Source organism: Cornus florida, unplaced genomic scaffold, assembly GCF_030987335.1.
Source record: "Cornus florida cultivar Cherokee Brave unplaced genomic scaffold, ASM3098733v1 CherokeeBrave_3.0.0_Hap2_Chr10, whole genome shotgun sequence".
Taxonomy (NCBI): domain Eukaryota; kingdom Viridiplantae; phylum Streptophyta; class Magnoliopsida; order Cornales; family Cornaceae; genus Cornus; species Cornus florida.
In genome coordinates this window covers 58,911,886-58,936,065 of record NW_026775580.1, presented here as the reverse complement: position 1 = coordinate 58,936,065, position 24,180 = coordinate 58,911,886, and the positions used below count along the sequence as shown (strand labels likewise).

Here is a 24,180-nt window from a genome sequence, read left to right as displayed (position 1 = left end):
ATGGGACAGCTGGGGTTTATTATTGGGTTTATATGGGATTCAGTGGGTAATGCCAGGTCATTGACTGGTTTGGTGGGGGCTTGGAGAGGATGTATGGTGGGGGCCCAAGCCCCGTGATTTCTGGAGGGTAGTACCTTAGTGCATTTGGTGATGTTTATGGCTTGAAAGGAACGGGAGATCCTTTGAAGGAAAGGAAACTCCTATTGGGGTTATGAAGTGAAGTTCTCCCCATTATTAGTACTCTTTTTGAAGGTTTACAGGGAGAAATTGTAAATCCATGGAGGAGATAGTTGTTTTATTTTTGGGACTCTTTGAGAGTTTTGAAGCCCTATTTGGTCTTGTGTAGCTTTTGAGGGATGCATTTCCCTTTTAAACGCTTTCCATTACAATCTTGCTTATTAAAAAAAATAATAAATAAATAAAATAAATTTGTATGCATGTGCCTCAATCCTGCATAAATGAGTAGATTAATGAGAATTTGTAATTAATTTTTAAAAAAATTCACTTGTCATGGTAGATTGTCCAGACAATCATTTAGTAGTTCTCTTTTGTGGGTCATCACTACCACCCCTGTTGTTGAATTTATTCATTTTCTGCATCAATTTCGAAAAGGGTGTTCTGTTAAAAGATGTAATTGCATGTGAATCAGAACCTGAAATTCAGAAGCCTACTAACATCTAAGAATTTAATGTATAGGTTATGCAATCTAAATCATTCAAGGAACTAAAATCCTCCTTACAGAATGGTCCTCACTCCTCTATGCATGTTTGGATATTTGGCTTATGATGGTTACTGAAAGGAAAATCTGTTTTTTTTTTTTTTTTTTTTTTTCAAGATGTAATCATGAAAATGCTCTTTATGCAGTCTCCTCTATATATGTTTGGATATTTGGCTTATGATGGTTTAAAGTTCATTTGCCCTGAAAATTCATTGTCCTTTGGGTGAATTCTTGTATATCTCAGAAACTATATTAGGCAAATTGATAACTCATACTATTATTTAAATTTATTTTTATAGAAATCATAAAATAAAAATCATAATAATAAAAGGTATAGTGGGGGCCTTGGGGCCGAAAAGTGTTTGCTTGGCTAAACTCTAGAATGAAAAAATATTTGCATTTAGCCATTGCGATAATTTACCATTTAAGACTTTAAGGTGGCCATTGCTGAATGGTAAAACTCGTCCGGCGCTTGGGAATGTAGGTTTGAGTTTGATGGTGTCCCCTTACTTATAAAAAAATATAAAATAAAAAATAAATAAATATATTATTTTGCTTATCAAAAAAGTTTATTGTAGCCCCTTTGTGCAAATAATGGCAAATGTCAAAACAATATTTGATCCACCCTCCCAGCACCCCATATTAGCGGGACCACACTAGGTGTCGGCTTTTTAAAAGTTATTTGATTGTTTTGTCTAATTCGCATATTAGTGTACGAAGAAGAAAACTAGCTAAGTTTTCCTGTAAGTATCCATTTTCATGATGTTTCTATAATTCTAAGTTTTATTGTCATCTCATGATGCTCAAATGCTACTTTCTATTACTGTGATATTAAATTGGTGGTTTTAGTTGGCAGTGGTATCAATGATGCAATCTTTTTCTTTTCTTTTCTTTTCTTTTCTTTTTTTTTTTTGGGGGGGGTTGCCAACAGTTTCCTATAAGTACTTCAGATTTTCCTCCTGATTTCCAAGAAATAGAAAGTCTAAAGGATCTTAGCTCTGGTTTATGTGAGGCGTTGCAAGGAGAATCTAATGATGACATATCCAGGTACTGGCAATTTGTTTTTTAATTTTAGTTTCTAAAAGAGTTTACTTGAGACTACCATGTCATTGTGTATTAGCTTTATGTTTGTTTTTAGGTTCTGAGATGTGATGACTTAATGTTTGTTTTATACTTGGACAAGATTGTTTGTGCAGTCATTACATAATATAACAAAATTTATCTGCTGGATCAATTGATTGTTACTTGTTTTTTTCTTTGCTTTCTCTTTGGTATTCAATATTTATTATTGTTAGCAGATATGATAGCCATGATTTATGGAATGACTTACCGTATTAGCAGAGATTTGATTATGCTATAGAATATGCCATAGAATATTCTGTGATTTGATTTAGATTTGATTTCATTTCTTTTCTTGTAATATGAGCATGTGCTTTTTTTACCTATAAATACTAGAGCTGTGAATGGATAAAAATAATCATTCAAGCCTTTGCACAATTCTCTCCTTTTTCTTCTTTTTATATTTCTACTATTATTAAGATGTACTCCCAAGTCTAGATAGAGTGGTTGGATCCCATCCCAATTTTATTCAAGATAAATAATTCTCAGCCAATCCTATTTCTTGGAAATTGTGTCTCAAATTGCTATTACAATTAGGTTTCTATTTTAGAGTTGTATTATGTTAAGAAATTTCTTGTTAGGCAAGTCTTAGTCTCCAAGGAATTGTAATCCTTGTCCATCAAGGATTTGAGTTTGGAAGGTACCTAGGTTGAGTGAAGACTAGTGAGATTGAAAGAGATATAGTCTCATGAGGGAGTTGATGGGCAGAGGTAGTTTACAGGTTAGTAGAGTAGGAAAAACACCGGTGACACTAGTAACGAGGAGATAGGCTCGTGGAGTAGTACATGGTGAAAAGGCATGTGGTGTTGGTACACTATTGCTATAATATCTCTACGAATCATAGTGGGATCTCTTTCTCATCCGTGGATTTAGTTTCGGCTCAAACCACATTATATCTTGTGTTTGTGTGTGATTGCTTTGTTGGCTTTCATTGGATCTCAATGGTTTGCACGTTTCCACTGCCCCAACACTATTTGTGTTAGTAACCTATGTCACGTGAGTGCCGTGTATAATGGAAAGTGTGATAATATGGACAGTGTGAATATGGAAGGTGTTGCTCATGCGCGTAGCTGTATGGACAGCTTATAATTAACTATCTCAATACTCACCCTCAAGCTGGAGAGTAGGTGTCAATGACTCCCATCTTTCTATGTATAGAACCAATGGTATGCTTTGGAGGTGCCTTTGTGAAGATGTCTGCTAGCTGACTTCCAGAGGGAACAAATGGAGTAACTATCTCATTCAAATTGATTTTGGAGTGTATGAAATGACAATCAGCTTTGATATGCTTGGTTCTTTCATGAAAGACTGGATTGCTAGCAATATATATGGCTTCTTGATTATCACAGTAGAGGGGAATTGGGTACTGTTTCTTGCTCCTCTAAGTCAATAGATTCCCTCCTGTAAAGGTACAATAACCAGTGGTATAACTTCCTTGATCTGAAGGAGATTCTGCCCATTCCGCATTTGTGTAACCCTAAATGCGAAGATGCCCAGAAGAGCAATAAAGCAAACCATGACCTGGAGCACCCTCGAGATGCTTCAAAATCCGTAGAACAGCCTCCATGTGTGGAACCCTCGGTCTGGTCATAAACTGATTATAACACCAACGGCATAGGAGATGTCTGGGCGGTTGATCGTTAGGTAAACGAGTTTACCTACGAGTCTCATATACATCTCTGGGTCATCAAGTGGGTCACGGTCATCCATTTTAAGTTTCAAATTAGTTTCCATGGGTGTAGCTACAGGTTTCGAACCAGGGTAACCTGTATCTTGTAATATATGAAGAGTGTATTTCCGCTGAGAGAGACTAATTCCTTGCTTCGATTGTGCCACCTCAATCCCCAAAGAATACAGAAGTTTTCCCAAATTCTTAGTGTGAAAACTAGAACTCAAGTTAGTGGTTATAATCTGAATGTCATCCCTATCAATGCCGTTGATGCAATATCATCCACATAAACAAGTAGTATCACAATACCAAGCTTTGTCTTCTTAAAGAAGTAAGAAGACAGAATGATCAGAAATCAGTCATACCATGAGCCACTACTGCTTTACCAAACTTATCAACCACGCATTGGGGACTGTTTAAGTTCATGAATAGACTTCTTGAGATGACAGACACACTCCCTCATGGACTCAAGCCCCTGGTTGAGCCATAGAAACTGTCTCAGTAAGATCACCGTGCAATAAGACATTTTTAACATCAAGTTGATAAAGTGGCCATTCTAGATTCACAGCAAGAGAAATAGTCACACGAACCGAGTTCATCTTGGCCACGAGAGAATGTCTCAGTATAATCAAGGCCATAGGTCTGAGTATAGCCTTTAGCAACCGAACGGGCCTTTAGCCGATCTAGTGCCACATCTGGATTCTGTTTAACAGTGAAAACGCAACGACAACCACTAACCTGTGCACCTACAAGCTTAGGAACAAGGTCCCAACTATGATTCAAGTGTAGATCATGCATTTCATCTTCCATTGTTTTTCTCCACCTAGGATGAGAAAGTCTCCCTGTAGGACTTAGGGAGAGCAAATTAGCAATAGTTGACAAAGATAAAGAAAAAGCTTGAAAGGACGAAGATAATTTACTGTATGATACAAAATGTGAGATATGATGATTGGTGCAGGACCGTTTACCGTTTCGGACAGCAATAGGATGATCAAGATCAGAGGCAGAATATGTGGGTGGATCTGCGCAGGCATCGAAGAGAGTGGAGGCAAAATGGAGGGATCTGCTGCTTCAGTCACAGGCACAGGAGCAACATCTCTTTCGTCGTCAAGCATATACCCAAAGAATTACTGATAAAGAAGGACTCTGACTTTTCTTCAAGGCACTTTCTAAGGCATCATTGATGCCTCAGCTCCATGAAAAAGAAGATTCATTTCTAACCAAATTATACAAGGAAACTTTTTCGGATGTACTTTCTATGGAACCCCTTACCATTGGAAATTCAATGGTTTTATCTTCAAATTTTTCCTCTATCTGTCGACAAACATAAGTTCTGAAATTTTTGCAACTTTGGAATCTTGAAATATGTACTTTAATTTCTTCAACAGTTCCCACTTTCTCACCAAAATCCACGATATGCAGATTGAATAATGATGGCTGCTTTATCTTCTGCCATGTTGCTGGCTGGTTCTTTAGACTTCTCCTCTTCCTCCTTTTATTCCTCATATTCCTCTTCATTGTTGTCAAATTCTTGAAGTGATGAAGTTGAATGTACCCCCATGATCTCATCTTCTTCATCTACACTATCAAAAGATTCATCAAAAGTTGAGTAGGTGTCAACATAAATCCCAAGATCTTCCTCATTAAAGAATTGTTTTTCATAAATGTCGTGGTTGTTTACATCTCTTGGGAACTTGGCAGACTTGTATCTTGAACCTTTACAAGTGTAGGACCAAAATTCAGGCTCTTTGGCATGGTTCACCGCTGCGGCCCAAGTGTTTTGTGGCTGTTCTGTCCAATATTCGCATTGATATGCATCCATTTGTCTCCTACTGTCCAGATTAAGAGGAGAAATGATTCCGTGTTGTTCGAAGATAGTGCTCAGTCGAGAAAGTTGCTGCATTTGCTGCTGCATTTATTGCTGCAGGTTCTCCAAATCTTCTTTTGTAGTCACATTACCAGCATTTAGTGCTTGAGATGTTTCTGTATTGCCCACTTGGTTGTTTCCTTGTTCAGCCATAGATCCACAATAATCACAGATCTTAGAGGAAAGACTGTGATACCACTTGAAGCAAACAGAAAAAGAAAGAAGTCTTCTTACAACAGTAAGAAAGACTAGGTTACTCCATGCACCGTCAGAGCCTAGATTTCTAAAGGGAAATCTGGGGAAAGTCTTAGAGAAGTAGAAAATCTGATAATGTCTCAAAATATATTGATAAAGACTTGATTACAGCAGATATAGAGGTCTAACCCTTTTATAATTGATGTGTTTCAACAATAAAAGACCACTCGCCGTGTTGGAATTGTTTAGTGTAAAATTAATCCTAATTTAATTCAAGATGAAAGATGATTTTGAGATTTTCTAAGTCTAAATTGCAATTATGAGATTTTCTAAGTCTAAATTGCAATAGAAAATGAAAATAAACTAAGTTAACAATGAATCAAGAGAGGGGAAACTTAGGGATTAACTTCACCATTAGCCTCACAACATGGTCAGTTGTCTCAACTATGGGGACTTGATACTTGTGTATATTCGGGAATCAAGTGGCTACAAGCACACTCTAATTCAATTACAAGGATATGTATGAATAAACACTAAGCTATCATAACTCATCTTCGGTTGGCACGAATTGTTTACCTAACTACCCTAATCCAGGGTGTAGTATAACTCGTTTTCCCTAGGAATGACTTATCAAAACATTCACTCATACATTTGTTAAGCACCATTGCATGATCACTACTCCTATAATCACAGAAAATAAGAGAAGTTTGATATCAATTAAAACGACATCAATAGATAATGATTTCATTAAAACTCCAATTGCTTGGTACAACCAAATCAATTGCTCACAATCATGCAATCAATATACATAAATGCATAAAAATCCCCAAAGTTAAGAACAATCAAATCACGCTACTTGGCTAAGGTTACATCAATGCCCTAAGAGATGATTTAGCTACTCGTGGAGTAATCTTCTCCAAGGACCGCAATTCCTCTTGGGATCTTTTTCTTCAATCTTCAATGAGAACTCCAAAACCCTAAGCCGCTAAGAAACTTTTCTTTGTGTCTTCTCTTCTTCTTTTATAATGGAGATCAAGTCCTAATCCCCCTTGGATGCAGCTTATTTTAGAGAGAATTAAGCCCATAAGGAAACAAAGAAGAGAAGTTTTTTAACTTTCTCATAACTTTTGGAAACTGTTTGGTGTTCAGTGCTCGAGCTTTCTGAAGGAGAGCTCAAGCTTTACCTTTGTGCTCGAGCATTTTCTTCAATGCTCGAGCTCTTTCACATGACTACATGGCCCTGAGAGTCTCCCAAATATCCTTGGCAGATTCGGGAAATGATACATTATTGAAGATGTCGAGAAAGTCTTTCGCTTATCAAATTAGTTAGTATGTACAAGTTTGAATAAGCATTAAATTATATTTTAATAATGATTTAGTTTTGGTACGATTTACATTTATGCCTTTACTTTATAGGTTTAGGTGGTATACGGGTTTGGGGAGAGTGGGTCTTAGCGCAACGATAAGGTTGTTTCATTGTAACCTAGAGGTCACAATTTCAAATCAGAAATAACCTCTTGGTAGAGAACAGTGGCAGCAACGTTTTAAAATGTATAAAAGGCGTGGGAAAGAGGATTCTAGAGCTCAAACCTTGAATTGGCACCTGTTGGGTGAAGTGGGGTCCACTTGCAGTGTTGCATAATTGGGGGGATTAGGTTGAATTGCATAATTTTGGTAAATTGCATCAAGTATGGTGAAATTGCATTATTGTGGTAAATTGCATCAATTAGATCAAATTGCATCAATTAAGCTATTTGTTACTTTTATTATGCTAGGGTCAACTTTTGATTACTTCAATTGTAGGGAAATCCAAGGGTGTGTTATAAAAAGGATACTATGTAACTCTGATTACTCAGTCAATGAATGAATAAAAATATCTCTGAGATTTCTTTGTGAGTGATTCACAAATTCTGAGGGTGTGAGGCATTCTCTAGGTGTGATACCTAGGCCCTGTTGGAGTGATTCCAATAGGTTTTTTTTTTTTTTGTTATTTTCAATTCTTCTTCCCTACTAACGGAACAATAGCTCTGTTTATCTAAATTTCCAGCCAACTCCTCTTATTTGCTTTCTTCTATTGTAGTCTATTCTTGTCCTGCATCAATTTTTGGTATCAGAGCCTAAGTAGACATTATGTTTACACAATCCGAAAACAAAAGATTGGATAATCATCAAGAGATTGAGTTGCTGTCACAGATTTTGGAACAACTTAAACGGCTGAATACTCGATGCAGTGAGATAGGTGCTCGAATTATTCAGCCTTTAAACAAATCAGTAGCCCTTGGACAAGAAACGATGGCAGAAAGTGGCAGCAGCAACGGCCTTTAAACCCTCAGCAATGGTGTAGTTTGAAGGCTGATCCATCACTACATCCCATGATGGAGTTTCCAAGAAATACTTCAGAGGTGAATCATCATGAGCCACATGATGCCGCTGGAGATATTCCAAATATGTCAAGTGATGGAACGTGCAGCACACTGACAACAACAATGCTGCCAAATGGTGGATCAAATGCATCTTTCTATAACATGGCTCATTCTGAAGGAAAGAGTACGATGGCTAGCAAGGATCTTGAGAACCTGCTTGATGATGAGATTTGCAACACTGATCATTTGAAGGAAGTTGGAGAGAATGTTTCCTCCATCTCCATTGTGACGCGCATCCTTGAAGACCCTAAAGTTGGTGGCAAAGATGGGCAGCAGGCATCTAATTTTCAGTTGCAAGTTCGTCGTGGAAATGGCGGAAGTTGCATGAATGTTGTGTCCGCAGCCACAGTTGAGTGCCTCAAGCCTTCGATCCAACCACGTTCACAACCATTCAAAGTGGCTTGGATGGATGGTACTACTATTCTGAATCTGCCAAAAGATGCGGCTATTGGAGTAGATACTTGGTGTATATTAGTGGGCACTGCAAAGAAATGGGAGCATGCTTGTGCCAAGAAGCAACAGAAGCTGGTTCAAACATCCACCAACTTGATAGATGAAGTCTGGAAAAACCAACTGCCAGAAGAAACTAATCCTGTAAGTGATAAGCTAGAGGGATCTCACGCATCAAAAGAGCATTTTAGAGCGTTAAGTTTTCGTACTATTTCCTCAGTTTTTCCCAATGCAGCAATTATGCATTATAAACTAGAGGAGAAAACATGTTTCGGACTTGATCTAAACAACATTTGTCTATTCAATTCAGGAGCACAGTAACTAGATGGAACCAACTGGGTTGCTCTTTATGTTCTTGCTCGAATACATTCGTCGAAGGATAGCCTTGATTTTCGACATGGAACTGGCCATGGAGTTGGCATCAGAGATGATGGGTCACTTGCTGATTTTGTTCTGGGGTTGCCTAGAACTAGTCGAGGACATGATGCTATAATCATTGTTCTGGTTCGTTTTTCGAAAAAGGCGCATTTCCTTCTATGTTTTAAGACCTCCAATACTATGCACAATGCCAAACCTTTTTTTCAAACAGTTGTCCGACTTCATGGGTTGCACAACACTATTGTTTCTAATCGAGTTCTGAAGTTTATGCGTTGTTTTTGGTGCAAATTATGGAAATTGCTGAAACAAGGCTGATATTTTCTTGCTCTTTTCACACTTATGAGCAATTTCATCCCTTTAAGTCATCAAACCGAGTTTTTCCAAGCCAGAGAGAATTGGTAGAGAATAGTGGCAGTAACGTTTTAAAATGTATAAAAGGCTTGGGAAAGAGTATTCTAGAGCTCAAGTGCCTTGATTTGGCACATGTTAGGTGAAGTGGGGTCCACTTGCAATGTTGCATAATTGGGGGGATTGGGTCAAATTGCATAATTTTGGTAAATTGCATTAATTATGGTGAAATTGCATCAATTAAGTTATTTGTTACTTTTATTATGCTAGGGCCTTTTGATTAACTCAATTGTAGGGTAATCAAAGGGTCATCATTTGTTATAAAAAGGATACCATGTAACTCTGTTTACTCAGTAAATGAATGAATAAAAATATCTTTGAGATTTCTTTGTGAGTGATTCACAAATTCTGAGGGTGTAGTGCCTTCTTTAGGTCTGATACCTAGGCCCTGTTGGAGTGATTCCAATAGTATTTTTTTTTTTTTTTGGTTATTTTCAATCATTCTTCTTTAGTAACGACTCTAGAACAATAGCTCTGTTTATCTTAATTTCTAGTCAACAACTCTTACTTGCTTTCTTCTATTTGAGTTTGCTCTTGTCCTACATCACCTCTTGAAGTCCTAAAAGGAAGGTGCAAGGTACAAGTCGTGGTAGAGGGACATGGAATTCTTGGTTTGGGAGGGGTAACCGTTTCTGGCCTATGGGTAGAGAGGGCTATCCCCTACAACAAAATACACCATTAGTTAACTTTATGGCTTTCAACAAATTTATATGGGTGTGAACGGGGCCTTCGCCTTCTATTTTGTTCTTTTCTTATTTCTTTTGGGTGGGGTTGGGTAATTGGTTCAAGTAATATCCCATTCATGCTTTGATATATTACATGATTGACTATTATACTATTGAGCTATGATTACTACAAAATCTGTTGATTTGATTTTTATTTTGTAAAAGTATGTTTTTATTCTTCTGTAACAGAAGAAATATAAAAGGAGAGAATTGTGTAAAGGCTTGTATGAGATAAATCACTTATTCACGGCTCTAGTATATATAGATAAAAAGAGCACATTCTCATATTACAAGAAATGAAATTAAATCAAATCACAACATATTATATGGCATATTCTATAGCATAATCAAATCTTTGCTAATATGGTAAGTCATTCCATAAATCATGGCTATCATATCTGCTAATACTCCCCCTCAAGTTGGTGCATGGATATCTGAAACGCCCAACTTGGACAATGCATTCTCAAACCAAATCTTGCTGACGCCCTTTATAAGTATGTCTGCTAGCTGCTATGAGCTTGTGACAAATGGAGTGCAAATTTGACCAGATATAATCTTCTCTCGAATGAAGTGGTTGTCTATCTCTATATGCTTAGTCCTGTCGCTGAACGGGATTTGTTGCTATGTTAATGGCAGACTTGTTGTCACAGTAAAGTGAGAATGGAAGCGGTTTGTCATCAAAGTTTTCAGCCATGGTAACTCACATACACCAAGAGCCATGGCCCTATACTATGCCTCTGCACTAGATTGAGAGACAACATCTTGCTTCTTACTGCGCTAAGTAACCAAATTGCCACCAATAGTGGTACAATAGCCCAAAGTGGACCTCCTATCTGAAACTGATCCTGTATAATCAATCTGTCCAAGCCTCAACACGTAAGTGACCATGATTGGAAAACAAAATACCACGGCCCAGACACCCCTTTAAGTAGCGAAGGATCCGAATAGCTGCATTAAGGTGAAGGGTACGAGGAGAGTGCATGAATTGACTCACGACACTCATGGCATAAGCAATGTCAAATGATATTGACCAACATCCAATGACAACTCCCCCCCAGAATCAGCCAACCGATGATCATGCTCAATCGGAGTATGAGCAGGTCGAGCGCCAAGCTAACCAGATGCAGTAAGCAAGTCAAGAACATACTTGCATTGAGAGATGAAAATGCCAGCCTTGGAGCGAGCCACCTCAATGCCCAAGAAGTACCGTAGGGGACCAAGATCCTTAATCTCAAACCGACAGCCAAGATAGCTCTTAACCTCAGCAATTCCGGTAGTATCATCGCCGGTAAGAACAATATCATCGACATACACAATGAGAGCAACTGTCTTACCGCCTGAATGACGTAAAAACAAGGTATGATCAGCTGCACTTTGATGGAAACCAAACTTGAGCATGGCAATGCCAAAGCGATCAGACCAAGCTCAAGGAGACTGTTGGAGGGCCATACAGAGAACGACGAAGATGACATACCATACCAGAATGAGCAGGAGAATGAAAGCCCGAAGGAGGAACTATATACATCTCCTGCAAATCACCATTGAGAAAGGCATTCTTGGCATATAACTGAAATAGAGGCCAAGATCTAATCGCAGCAACAGAAAATAATACACGGATGGTATTCATCTTGGCAACAGGAGCAAAAGTTTCCTCATAATCTATGCCATAAGTCTGAGCATAACCCTTCGCAACCAATCGGGCCTTGTAACGAGCAACTGACAAATCTGGATTATGGTTAACTACAAACACCCATCGACAACCCACAACCTTTCGTCCAATAGGAAGCGGAACTATGTCCTAAGTCTGATTTTTCTCAGGTGCTTGTAGTTCTTCTGTCATAGCATCACGCCATTGAAGTTATGCTAGTGTATCTGCAACACTAGAAGGAAGAGAAACCGAGGCAACACAAACAAGAAAACTCCGATAAGAGGGTGAGAGAGCACAATCAGAAACAAAATTAGAAATAAGGTAAGTACAAGAACGTTTATCCTTCCGAAGAGCAATGGGCTGATCAACAAGCGAAACAATAGCTTGAGAAGGCCGAGATGGTGTCGAAGGAACAAGGCAATCGATCGTGGGAGTAGAAGCTTGTACCTGTTGTCTCTGACTATAAACCTGTGGAAAAGGAACAATTCCCCTTGCTGGAGGGATATTACGAGGAGGAATAATAGAAGATGAAACAAGCAAAGGTAGAGAAGTTGATGACGGAAGAAGGTGATCATCAATTGTGTTCAATGGGAACCATTTACTTTGAGAACCAATTGAACCACTATAGTATGGTGTATGCTAAAAGAAAGAAACATCCATGGATATAAACCGCTGACCACTGGGAGGATGGTAACACCTATTACCTTTTTGAGAGTGAGAATATCCCAAAAACACACTTCAAGCCTTGGGGTCAAGCTTTGTAGGAGTCTGCCCAACTGCTGAACAAAAAAAACACACCCGAAGACTCGCAAAGGAATAGAAAAAAGAGATGAATTGGGATGTAAGATTGAGAGTGGGGCTGCAAAGTTAAGAACCATGGAAGCAGTCCTATTAATGATGTAGACAGCTGTAAGAACTGCATCTCCCTAAAATGACTGGGAAAGATTCATGCCAATGCAGATTACTCTGGCTAAGTCAAGGATGTGGTGATTCTTTCTCACAGAACGGCCATTCTGTTGAGGGGTTTTAACATTAGACATTTGATTCTCAATGCCAAATTCTGTACATAACCATTGTACTTCCCCACAAGTGTACTCCATACCCTAGTCAAATCTAAATTTTTTAGTGTTACGACCATATTGAGTCTGAACCATTGTCATAAAAGTTTTTAAACTGGCGTACACCTTATTTTTTATTTTCATAAGATAAACCCATGTAACACGAGTATGATCATCAATGAACAACACAAAATATCGAAATCCATGACTATAATTAACTGGGCAAGGACCCCACACATCTGAATGAACAAGATCAAAAGGTGTTAAAGCAGATTTATTACTACTAGCAAGATAATTGGAACGAACATGTTTAGCCAGGTGACACGTCTCACAGGATAAATCTGAGACTGCCAAGTTACAAATAAGGAAGGAAACAAATGTTTTAAATAACCGAAAGAAATATGTCATAAACGCATATGCCAACGCATATGCCAACGCATATGCTAGGCTTTATTAGATGAAACATTATTAGAAAAAGAAACTAAATGTGCTTGAGGTGACAAAGGAGCATCTAACAGGTATAGGCCGTCTACTTCATGCCCACTGCCCATCGTCCATTTCGACACCAGATCCTGAAAAATACAGTGAGAGGGAAAGAATGTTATAGTTCAATTTAATTGTTTTGTAACGTTACTAACTGAAGTATGATTTGTAGTCAACCATGGAAGATGATGTGTATCGGACAAAGTTACCCTTCCCAGCAATGGAAGATGGAGAGCCATTCGCAAGGCGTACCTTGTGATAGTCAAAGCAGATACTATAAGATTGGAAGAACGAGTGCATACTAGTCATATTGTATGAAGCACCAGAATCAATGATCCATGGTGTCGAAGATGTAGATGTGTTATGTGCAAACGCAATAGTACCTGAGTGGGCATAAGTGGAGGTTGGCTGAGATGATGCCTCCATTTGATTGAAGAATCGTTTGAACTTGTCCAAATTAGCTTGAGTTAAGGTAACTGTGGCAGAAGAGGAAGAGGCAGAGTTGTCAGGAGTCGACAACGAGACTGGTTGTGTAACAAAATGTGCAGAGGATTGAGGTTGTGTTTCTGTTGCGGTGGGCGTTTATGTAGTGCATAACAACGAGACTTGATGTGACCAATTTTCTCGCAATGGTCACACTGCCCACATTGTCGTCCCAGGAGAGGACTAGTGGTAGAACTCTAAGCTGGCTGAGGACTAGTGGTAGAACTCTAAGCTGGCTGGGATGGTGCAGTTCTTGAAAGGTTGGGAACACGAACTACCATAGCAGAACGATCATCTGAAGTAACACCTAATGGATGACTCCGACGGCTCTCATCTGACAACACATAGGAATATGCATCCTCAAGAGTAGGTAATGGAGATAAGCCCAATAAATGAACACGAGCATACTCAAACTCGTCATTTAACCCGACAAGAAACTGAAACACTCGATTTTTCTCCACAATCCCTACATATAAAACTGCATCATTTCGATCCTTCCAAGAGTGGAAGGAATCATAATATGACACCACCTACCAAATAGCACGAAGCTTGGCGATGTAACCTGAAACTGTCAAGTCACCCTGATAAATCCTAGTGATATCTCACCCCAACTGGAAAATTCGTGCATTATTCTACCTCTGAGAATAAGTGTGTTGAACTGAATCCTAAATCTGCTTAGCAGTCTTCATAAACATATAGCCAACGGCTATGTGTGGCTACATCGAATTGACTAGCCAAGACATAACCATAACGTTATCTGCAAACCACTGTGGATATGCCTTCTCAGACTCAGCTGACTCCTTCTCAGAACCAGTAATATAGTCAATCTTGCCTTTGCCACCAATGAACATCTTGGCAGACTGTGCCCAAATCAAATAGTTGGAGCCATCCAACTTCACTGTAGTGATTTGAAGTTCTGGATTTTCTAATGAGTTAGTGGGGAAAATGGCACCACTACCCACAAAACTTAAGCCAAGAGAATTAACAGTCGAGGACCCTAATTCTACCATAATCTGTCACCCGACAATAAACAACTCCAAAAACACCACAAATTCTGTTAATAAATCAAAGGGTCTCCTCAGACCATACATAGTAACAATGTCTCCTCAGACCATTCCCGAAAAGTCCAACTACAGACTTTTTCAAAGAGCGTTGCTTGCTTACATATGGCCAGACAGCCTCCTTCTCAATATCCGGAACCTCTCTGTAGCTAAAAAAAAAATGTACCCAAGCCCTTCTCAGTGTTATAGACCAACTATCCCAATTTACCCAACCCTAGAAGAGTTAAAAAGAAATTGTAAAGCTTAAAAATACCTGTTTTCGATCACAAAATAGCAACACAGAAAATCATGTGTAGGCAATATCACACGATGTCGCAAATAGCCTAACGTGGCTGTCGCACAAGTAGCAAGGCTGCTGAAAGGTGTGGAAAGGTGTTGGCTCTGATGCCAAGAAGAAATATAAAAGAAGGAGAGAATTGTGTAAAGACTTGAATGAGATAAATCACTCATTTACAGTTATAGTATTTATATATAAAAGGAGCACATACTCATATTACAAGAAAGAAAATTAAATCAAATCACAGCATGTTCCGCATAAACAAATCTCTTCTAATATGGTAAGTCATTTCATAAATCGTGACTATCATATCTGCTAATAGTAACATCAATAAAGTACAAATAATATGCTTTAAACCTTTCTACTCTAAATTTTATTTTTTTATATCATATCCCTCGATAACAAAAAAGGTGGTTCTAGAAGTACCTGTTGGCGTTAAAAGAAACGGGGTCAATTACTAGATATTCAACATGACTTGGGTGCGATTTGATAAAATTGAAAATGTTCAACTACTTAATTTCAATGTGTTACAGGAAAAAAACAGGGGAGGGGGGGGGGGGGGGGGGGGGGGGTTAAAAGTGTTCGTTGGGAAATTGACAACATTTTTTTTAACTTGTATAAATTTTGCGTTATCAAACTCAAGACTAAAGGCAAAACGAGTGCATGAGGCTCCAGCCGTAGCAGGTTCAGGATGGGGTGGGAGATATATGTTGCCTTACCTCTGCATGTGTAGAGGTTGTTTCCCTATTTAGAACCTGTGACCTCCAAGTCGCAGCCGAGTAACCTTACCGTTACACCAAGATTGAAAACTACTCTCTTCAATTTTAAGTGAAACTTATTCCCTTAAGTCATATCTGAACTAAATTATTAAATTTACTTGGTGCTGTCCGAATCCCTCATTCAGATTTGTCAAAATACCGGAAATTGAATTTCTTCTCTTTTCCCTTGCCTACAGGAGGGGTTATATTATTTTCACTCTTCCCCCTCTCCCCATGCGCACCTAGTTCATGTTTTTAACAGAGCTTCAGCAAAGGGGTGAAACGTCTATTTTGAGTACTATTACATGCAGGGTAGCAACTTCTTGTAGAAGCACATAAGTTTACATTTTGATAATTAATTTGTATTACTTCCTTGTGTCTTGAATCTTTCTTGCTGCAGTTTACCACTTGTTTAATAATGCATGGAGATTTTTTATACATTATCATGGTTTAATTATTTTCTTTCTAGAAATCCTTGGGTTCAGAAGCAGTCTATCACAAATGAAGAAGAGAGAATCAATGACGAGTGGTGGAATTTATATGACAACCTATGGATCATAATTAGTGAGATGAATGGGAAAGGACCAAGCAAAATGTTACCGAAGTCTTCATCTGCAGTAGGACCATCTTTTGGCCAAAGAGCACGTGGCTTAGTAGAATCGCTGAATATTCCTGCTGCAGAAATGGCCGCAGTTGTTGTATCTGGCGGGATTAGCAGTGCGCTGGGTGTAAAACCAAGTAAAAATGTTGATAAAGCTATGCTATTAAGAGGGGAGAAGTGCCCAAGAATTGTCTTTCGACTTGTAATCCTTTATCTCTGTAATTCTTCCCTAGAAAGAGCGTCTCGTTGTGTCCAACAGGTCATTCCCCTTCTGCCCTGTCTTCTGGCCACTGATGATGAGCAAAGCAAGAGCAGATTGCAGCTTTTCATTTGGTATTGTGAATTTGTCATTTTAAGACGATTGTTATGAAAAGTTTGTTAATTTTTACAATATATCATTTAAGGTTCTTCATGGAAATTTAGGATGGGTAAATAAGCCCTTTGACACCATTCTCAATATGTGTGCAGGGCCTTGCTTGTTGTTAGATCACAGTATGGAATGCTGGATGATGGTGCTAGGATTCATGTTATTTCACACTTGATTCGAGAAACAATCAACTGTGGAAAATCAATGCTTGCTAACAGTATTGTGGGAAGAGATGATTTATCAGATTCCAGCAGCAATCCAAAAGAAACAGGCACCATTCACAATCTAATTCAGAATGATCGAGTGATTGCTGCAGTGCGTCCCTAAGTTCATTCTAATGTTGTCTTATTTCTTCATGTTGTGTTGCTGTCCTAAAGAGATTATAGTGCTCTTTTGCTGCGACAATATATATTTATCAATTCTGGCTATCATAGCAACTGTATCTAGTGTTTTGCTCCATCTGCAATTACTTACCCATTTAATTTATCTGCACTCTATCGTGTCTGTTTGCCTCTCTGTGTAGGAGGGTCTCAGATAGTCACATGTTAGGGAGGGTGCTAGAGCTTGATATATGTTGTTCATTCCAATCCATAATAGTTCAAGCTTTTGGCACAAGTGGTAGTCATAACAGTTCCATCAAAATTGTATCTGTTAAAAGTCAAAGCTAGTAAAGGGTGGTAACTAGCACGTGCAATGAACAGATAAATAATCTAACCTCGTATAGATAAGGTTATATGAAAGTCATACTATAAATTGATTGATATTTTAAATTGTTGCCAATTTATGTGTTCAATGAGGATGAATATTTGCTAAATCCTGTTAGACAATCAAGTTAGTAGTGAAACCACCTCCTTAGTAACCCATAAACCATTGAACTCTTGCAAAGGCACCCTTTACAATCTCAGCAATCGCCGCTTCCTTTTTCTCTCTTATAAAGTAACATTGGGATCAACAAGGCGCATTGCATGTAGCATTGCTCCAAGTTTTTACAGTACATGCCTCTTTATATGTATTAAAGATGGTGTCTGATGAGGCCAAGTTATGGCATTCTGTAGAACTTTATCTATCCTGTCATCTTTACTTTCTGTGTATTATTTTGATTCCTTCTGTTTGATTGTCTTGCTTTACTCTTCAGGTCGCCGATGAGGTAAAATATATAAAGACTTCAAAAAATGATCGCACCAGACAGTTGCATGAGCTTCGCACTAGGATGGATGAAAATATATCTGCAGATTCAAACCAAAGGAAAGCTTTTGAAGATGAGATACAGAGTAGCTTAAAACTCATTCTTGCTTCGGATGATAGTAGAAGAGCTTCCTTCCAGCTTTCTCTTGATGAAGAGCAGCAAATTGTTGCTGTAAGTGTACAACTTTTGATTGATGTTATACCAAGTATTTTCTTGTGTTGTTGTCAGCTTCTTTTTCTTGTTTTCATCTGTATTTGTTGTGATTTTTCATTTGCATTCACATTTATCATTGCTGCATCAACAGGAAAAATGGATACACATGTTTCGCATTCTGATTGATGAGAGAGGTCCATGGTCAGCAAATCCTTTTCCAAATAGTACCATAACTCATTGGAAACTTGACAAGAATGAAGATGCATGGCGGCGCAGGCCGAAATTAAGAAAGAATTATCACTTTGATGAAAGGCTTTGTCATCCACCTTCCACAGTGGCTAACAACGAGGCTCTTCTTCCTGTCAATGAAAACAAATCTGGTTTTGGGGGGCATATTCCTGAGCAAATGAAGCAGTTCTTACTGAAAGGAATTCGCAGGATCACTGATGAGGGGTCCTCAGAACCCACTGAAAGTGATGCTGAATCTAGTGGGCAAAAGACCTTGGTCGCTGAGGATCCTTCAGACAGACAGTGTCCTGAGGTTGTAAAAGACTGCAATGATCAGAAGGATATTGTTCCGGACAGAAGAGATTCTTCCTCTACATCAACAGAGCCAGAAACTCGTGAGGTATATATTACAAAATGAGCATTTGACAGGGGTAAAATATGTAATTGTATCTCTAACGTCTGGATTTTTATTTTTAGGTTCTCTTGTCTGTCCCGTGTGTACTAGTAACACCAAAGAGAAAATTAGCTGGACGTTTGGCAGTAATGAAACATGTCTTGCATTTCTTTGGTGAATTTTTAGTGGAAGGTACAGGAGGGTCATCTGTTTTCAATAAATTTCATACTTCAAACAATTATGACTCGAGCAAGCATGATCAATTGGGAGGAGTTCAAAGGCAGAAGTTTTATAAATGGCCCATTAATTTAGATATGGATTCAGATAAAGGGAAAGCCGTTGATAACACAGGAGTTCATCAAATTCTTTTGCAAAAGCAACCTAAAAATATAAAGCGCCATAGAAGGTGGAATGTTTGCAAGGTACCGGAACTTTAAAATTTTCTTTTTTTTTATTTTTTTTAGTTTTTTTTTATTTGTGGCCTTTAAAGATGTATATCTGCCCTACAATCTGATTTCTCTCTTCTTTATTGATGCTCATAGATAAAGGCAGTCCATTGGACTCGGTATTTGCTTAGGTACACTGCAATAGAGATTTTTTTCATTGATTCTGTTGCTCCTATATTTTTGAATTTCGCGTCACAAAAGGATGCAAAAGATGCTGGAACATTGATAGTTGCTACCAGAAATGAATCTATGTTTCCAAAGGGATACAGGGACAAGACTGGAGTTATTTCCTTTGTTGATAGGCGTGTGGCACTGGAGATGGCAGAATCTGCCAGAGAGAGCTGGAGGAGAAGGGATATGACAAACTTTGAATATCTAATGATTCTCAATACGCTTGCTGGAAGATCTTATAATGATTTAACGCAGTATCCTGTGTTTCCTTGGGTGCTGGCTGATTATTCCTCGGATATTCTTGATTTCAACAAGTCATCAACCTTTAGGGATCTTTCAAAACCTATTGGGGCACTGGATTCAAAACGGTTTGAGGTTAGTTCACTTCATTTCCCGTTTGTTGAGTTTATCCTCTCTATATAAGAAAATTTTAAACTTTTATTTATTATGGGAAACCACTTTTATAGAAATAAAGCTTCAGGTACAAAGGTGGACGAGTTGTTCAACCATGGAAGAGAAACAAACCATAATATGACTTTTTTTTTTTTTTTCAGAAACAACTACTTGGTTGAAGAGAAACAAACCATAATATGACTACTACCTTTTTATCAGAAACCACTACTTTTGTTTAAATAAGATTCTAGTGTAGGATTCTTATAATTTAGTGTGCTATTCCACTTATACAGGTTTTTGAAGATAGATATCGTAACTTCTGTGATCCTGATATACCGAGGTAATCTTTGAGTCCTGCTTCAGCATACTCTGTGGCTTTTTTAGGTTTGCAAGATTGCACTCTGACTAAGATGTCTCATATGCAGTGATAATTTTGTTTTTCCTTTTGCAGTTTCTATTATGGATCTCATTACTCAAGCATGGGAATTGTGCTTTTTTACCTTCTTAGGTTGGAGCCATTTACATCTCTCCACCGTACGCTGCAGGTAATTTAATAATGGCATGTTTACTAGGCATCAATATCAATAATGTATCACCTAAATAAGAATTTGATGTAATCCCGGCATTATGATTTCCTAGAAACAATATAGTTTATTTAAATCAGTTTTTCATTCAAGATGATATTTCTACACTGATTCAACTGGATATCAAGTCCAGTATACTCTCTTGGGTGTTAATTTGCCACCTTTTTTTTTTCCCTTCTTTGTATTTTTTTTTTTTACTTTATTTTATTTTTTGTCTGCACTCATAGCTTCACTAACACATTTTTTGGTTAGGGTGGTAAATTTGACCATGCAGACCGCCTTTTCCAAAGCATTGAGAGCACATATCGGAATTGTCTTTCTAATACAAGTGATGTGAAGGAATTGATTCCCGAATTCTTTTACATGCCAGAGCTTCTTGTTAATTCAAATTCTTATCATTTTGGAGTAAAACAAGATGGTGAACCATTACGTGATGTTTGCCTCCCTCCTTGGGCCAAGGTATGTGAATCGCCTGTGATTTTAGTAGTGGAGCCACTTACCTACTCTTTTGGTTTAGTAGATGCCTGTTTCATCTAGCCAAAAATAGAAGTGACTCACCTGTGAGTGTTGATTACTGCAGAGAGAAGTTTGGACCTTCTAGTTTTCTAGGTTGCCGTGGGGATGGGGGTAGCCATGGTTTGACAAATGTCTGGTCAATGATGAGAAGGATTCATTTAATTTCATATTATTTGGGCTTAATGCTATCTAATTCCATATTAGCTGGTTAAGGCTATCCTTCCTCCTAATGAAAAATCAAAAGAATTGTATTACCTCATGTGGTGGTTTTTTTTAGTATATAAAAGATAAAGAAAAATTAAATAATATCCTAGCCTGATGAGGAAATTGTTGACATGTATTCTAAATTTTATATTCATTTGCATATTTATACTTTTATTTGTTGTAGAAATGCTGCACATATATTACTGCTTACTCATGTATGAAACGAGAGTCCGAATCTTGACAAATAGTGTCAAAGGTTAGGTCTGTATCAAGTGCATCCCTCCGAGCATGCTCGATTAGTGAGGACCACACTGGGTAGTTACTGTTATTTTTTTAAATGTAAAACCATAAAACATCATTTTTGGATGTTTGTTTGATTGTAATTTGTGTTAAATAATTTTTTTAGTGGGAAAAATAGCTTGCCTAACTTAAAAATGATCTAGCATTTTTATTTTCCATAAGTTGTCCTAGTCATGGTTTAGGACTCGCTGTAACTTGGCTGGCTAAGTGAGCACATCAGACTCATCTGTAACTATGACCAAATCAGCCGAGGTCATGGTGAGACTAAAAATCACAACTAACTTGGAGCGGCTCAGCTGCGACAGTACTGTTTGGGCACAGAACTACATAGACCTCCTTTTTTTTTGTCCAGTTCTCATTTCTCTCTTTCAAACGAGTCTCAACATCCAAACATGTCAAACAACTTGAATCTACAAATTCAAAATGCAAACAAAACACAAGATTTAATTGTAAATCCTCGATCCAAGCTCTCCGATCTTGTAAAAAATAAGTAGGATTATAAGTGTTTTTCCTTTTCTTTTTTTTCTAGATCTAGCATGACAACTATTGTTTAATGTTAGATATAACATACTTATTCATGGATCTTGCTACAAACTTCCCATCTGTCTATTTTTTGAATATTTCCTTATGTTTTATAAAAGGAAGCAAGTAATTTTCGAGCCGAATTAAATTTTATGTCTTAATTAGTTTAAAATGTAATTATATATTATATACTGTATACTGTATATGTATTAGTCTAGATTAATCTTTTTAAATGGAAAAAGAAACGGTAAATAACTAAGTGAATTTAAGAATTGTTAAAAATTGACAACAAAAAAAAAAAACAAAGTTGTAAACAATTTAAAATAAGTAAATACTTTATACTACAGATTTTCTAGTCTGCATAAATTGTTTTGAAAAATAAAAAATCAGAAATGTTGTACATATATTAATATTTGTTACAGATATTGTTGAACTTTTATTACTAACAGCGCCTTAAAACTAAATTTATAGGCTTTTACTCTTATCAAAACAACTTTAAGTATACAGTAAAGTAGAATAAAAAATCACTAAAAACATGTTTTTATTGAATTCTATATTTAAAAGTTGTGGAGAAGATTTTTTATCGACATGTAATGGTGAAAAAATTTTGCGACTGCCACTATGACAGTGATTGTGACTGCGTCTGTGGCCAACGGTGACTTAAACCCTTGGTCATAATACACACCATGTACATACGTATGCATGCAAATTCAGTCACCTGGCACATATATATTTGTCTATATGCATGTGTATATAAGAACTTATATATGAGCAGATGTATGAACTCACATGCATATGTGCTTATGTACTCCGATATATTCATGCCTATACTACATAGATATTCATTTTACGTATATGCATATATTTTCATAAATACCTATATATATGTTTATATACATCTGAACCTTCATACTGTACAACATGCTTATACCTTCCAATAAGTATCATATATGAATATATGTGTGAAGTGCCTATATTCATGCTTATATTTACTTTTTTAAATATACATGAAGCGTAAGCTTTTTAAAGTTCTTTTTTGGTACTTGGAGAAAGAAAAAAAATGGAAAACAAGAACACATGTAAAGAATTTCTTTTGAAATTAATTTTTCAGGGCTCTCCTGAAGAATTCATATGCAAAAATCGAGAGGCCCTTGAAAGTGAATATGTCAGTTCAAATCTCCATCACTGGATTGATTTGGTGTTTGGTTACAAGCAACGTGGAAAACCAGCAGTGGAGGTATTCTTAGTTTGAGAAGAAGATTTTGAATTTAGAGAATTTGTGGCTTTGCTTTTAAAATTTACTAATCTCTTCGTAAACATTGAATTACAGGCAGCAAATATCTTTTATTATTTAACTTATGAAGGTGCTGTTGATCTGGAAACTATGGAAGATGAATTGCAAAGGTCTGCAATTGAAGACCAGATTGCAAATTTTGGCCAGACACCAATTCAGATTTTCCGTAAGAAACACCCTAGAAGAGGGCCACCAATTCCAATTGCCCATCCTCTACATTTTGCTCCTGGTTCTATTAAATTGACTTCCATCATCTCTAGTACAAGTAATTCACCGTCTGCTGTCATATACATCAATATATTCGACTTGAACATTGTGCTTGTGAACCAGGGCCTCACCATGTCAGTTAAGTTGTGGTTGACAACACAACTGCAATCTGGTGGAAACTTTACGTTCTCTGGATCACAGGTACGATTATTGATCTTCATTAAAATCACTGAATTTATTATACACCCTTTCAATCAAGATGTTGATGGCCCATGTTGATGCAGGATCCATTTTTCGGGATTGGTTCTGATGTCCTATCTCCCCGTAAATTTGGGAGTTCATTGGCTGAAAATATTGAACTTGGTGCACAATTTTTTGCAACATTGCAGACACCATCAGAAAATTTTTTGATTTCATGTGGCAACTGGGAAAATAGCTTTCAGGTCATATCCATGAGTGATGGAAGAATGGTTCAGAGCATCCGACAGCATAAAGATGTGGTTAGCTGTGTTGCAGGTACCTTCTATTACTTGCATATGTTGATTCAACCAATAACAGGTGTACTAAAATTTATGGGCGATTGAATTGATATATGGTGTAATCGTTTCTCGTCATTGCAACAAGATGAAACAAAGCATGATTTGGCTCCATGAAATGTCCAATCGGAATCTGAGACATGGATTATAAACAAACTATGATTTGTAGAAACTGTCTAGTGTCAAGACGGCAACCTTAATGATCAAAACACTAGGACATGACATGACCATATACATATAAAGGGCTAGCCCAGTGCACGAGACTTCCGCCATTGCTGGTCCAAGGAGGGTTAGATGTATGCACCTTTACCTCCGCATGCGGAGAGGCTGTTTTCCGTTCCAAACCTATAATCTCCAG

The 24,180-nt window shown here is 37.6% G+C and overlaps 1 protein-coding gene across 5 annotated transcripts in view; it reads left to right on the top strand.

The window, feature by feature from the left end:
- LOC132279629 (BEACH domain-containing protein B) overlaps positions 1 to 24,180 on the top strand; it is a 146,646-nt gene that overhangs the window by 103,507 nt on the left and 18,959 nt on the right. For all 5 annotated transcript variants that reach the window (XM_059781656.1, XM_059781655.1, XM_059781653.1 and 2 more), the window contains exons 27-39: positions 1,650 to 1,765; positions 16,190 to 16,654; positions 16,790 to 17,003; positions 17,824 to 18,045; positions 18,179 to 18,655; positions 18,733 to 19,071; positions 19,192 to 19,641; positions 19,953 to 19,999; positions 20,111 to 20,204; positions 20,496 to 20,702; positions 22,897 to 23,022; positions 23,116 to 23,487; positions 23,571 to 23,802. In XM_059781656.1, coding sequence (XP_059637639.1) covers positions 1,650 to 1,765; positions 16,190 to 16,654; positions 16,790 to 17,003; positions 17,824 to 18,045; positions 18,179 to 18,655; positions 18,733 to 19,071; positions 19,192 to 19,641; positions 19,953 to 19,999; positions 20,111 to 20,204; positions 20,496 to 20,702; positions 22,897 to 23,022; positions 23,116 to 23,487; positions 23,571 to 23,802 — 3,361 coding nt within the window. The remainder of the gene's footprint in view (positions 1 to 1,649; positions 1,766 to 16,189; positions 16,655 to 16,789; positions 17,004 to 17,823; positions 18,046 to 18,178; positions 18,656 to 18,732; positions 19,072 to 19,191; positions 19,642 to 19,952; positions 20,000 to 20,110; positions 20,205 to 20,495; positions 20,703 to 22,896; positions 23,023 to 23,115; positions 23,488 to 23,570; positions 23,803 to 24,180) is intronic.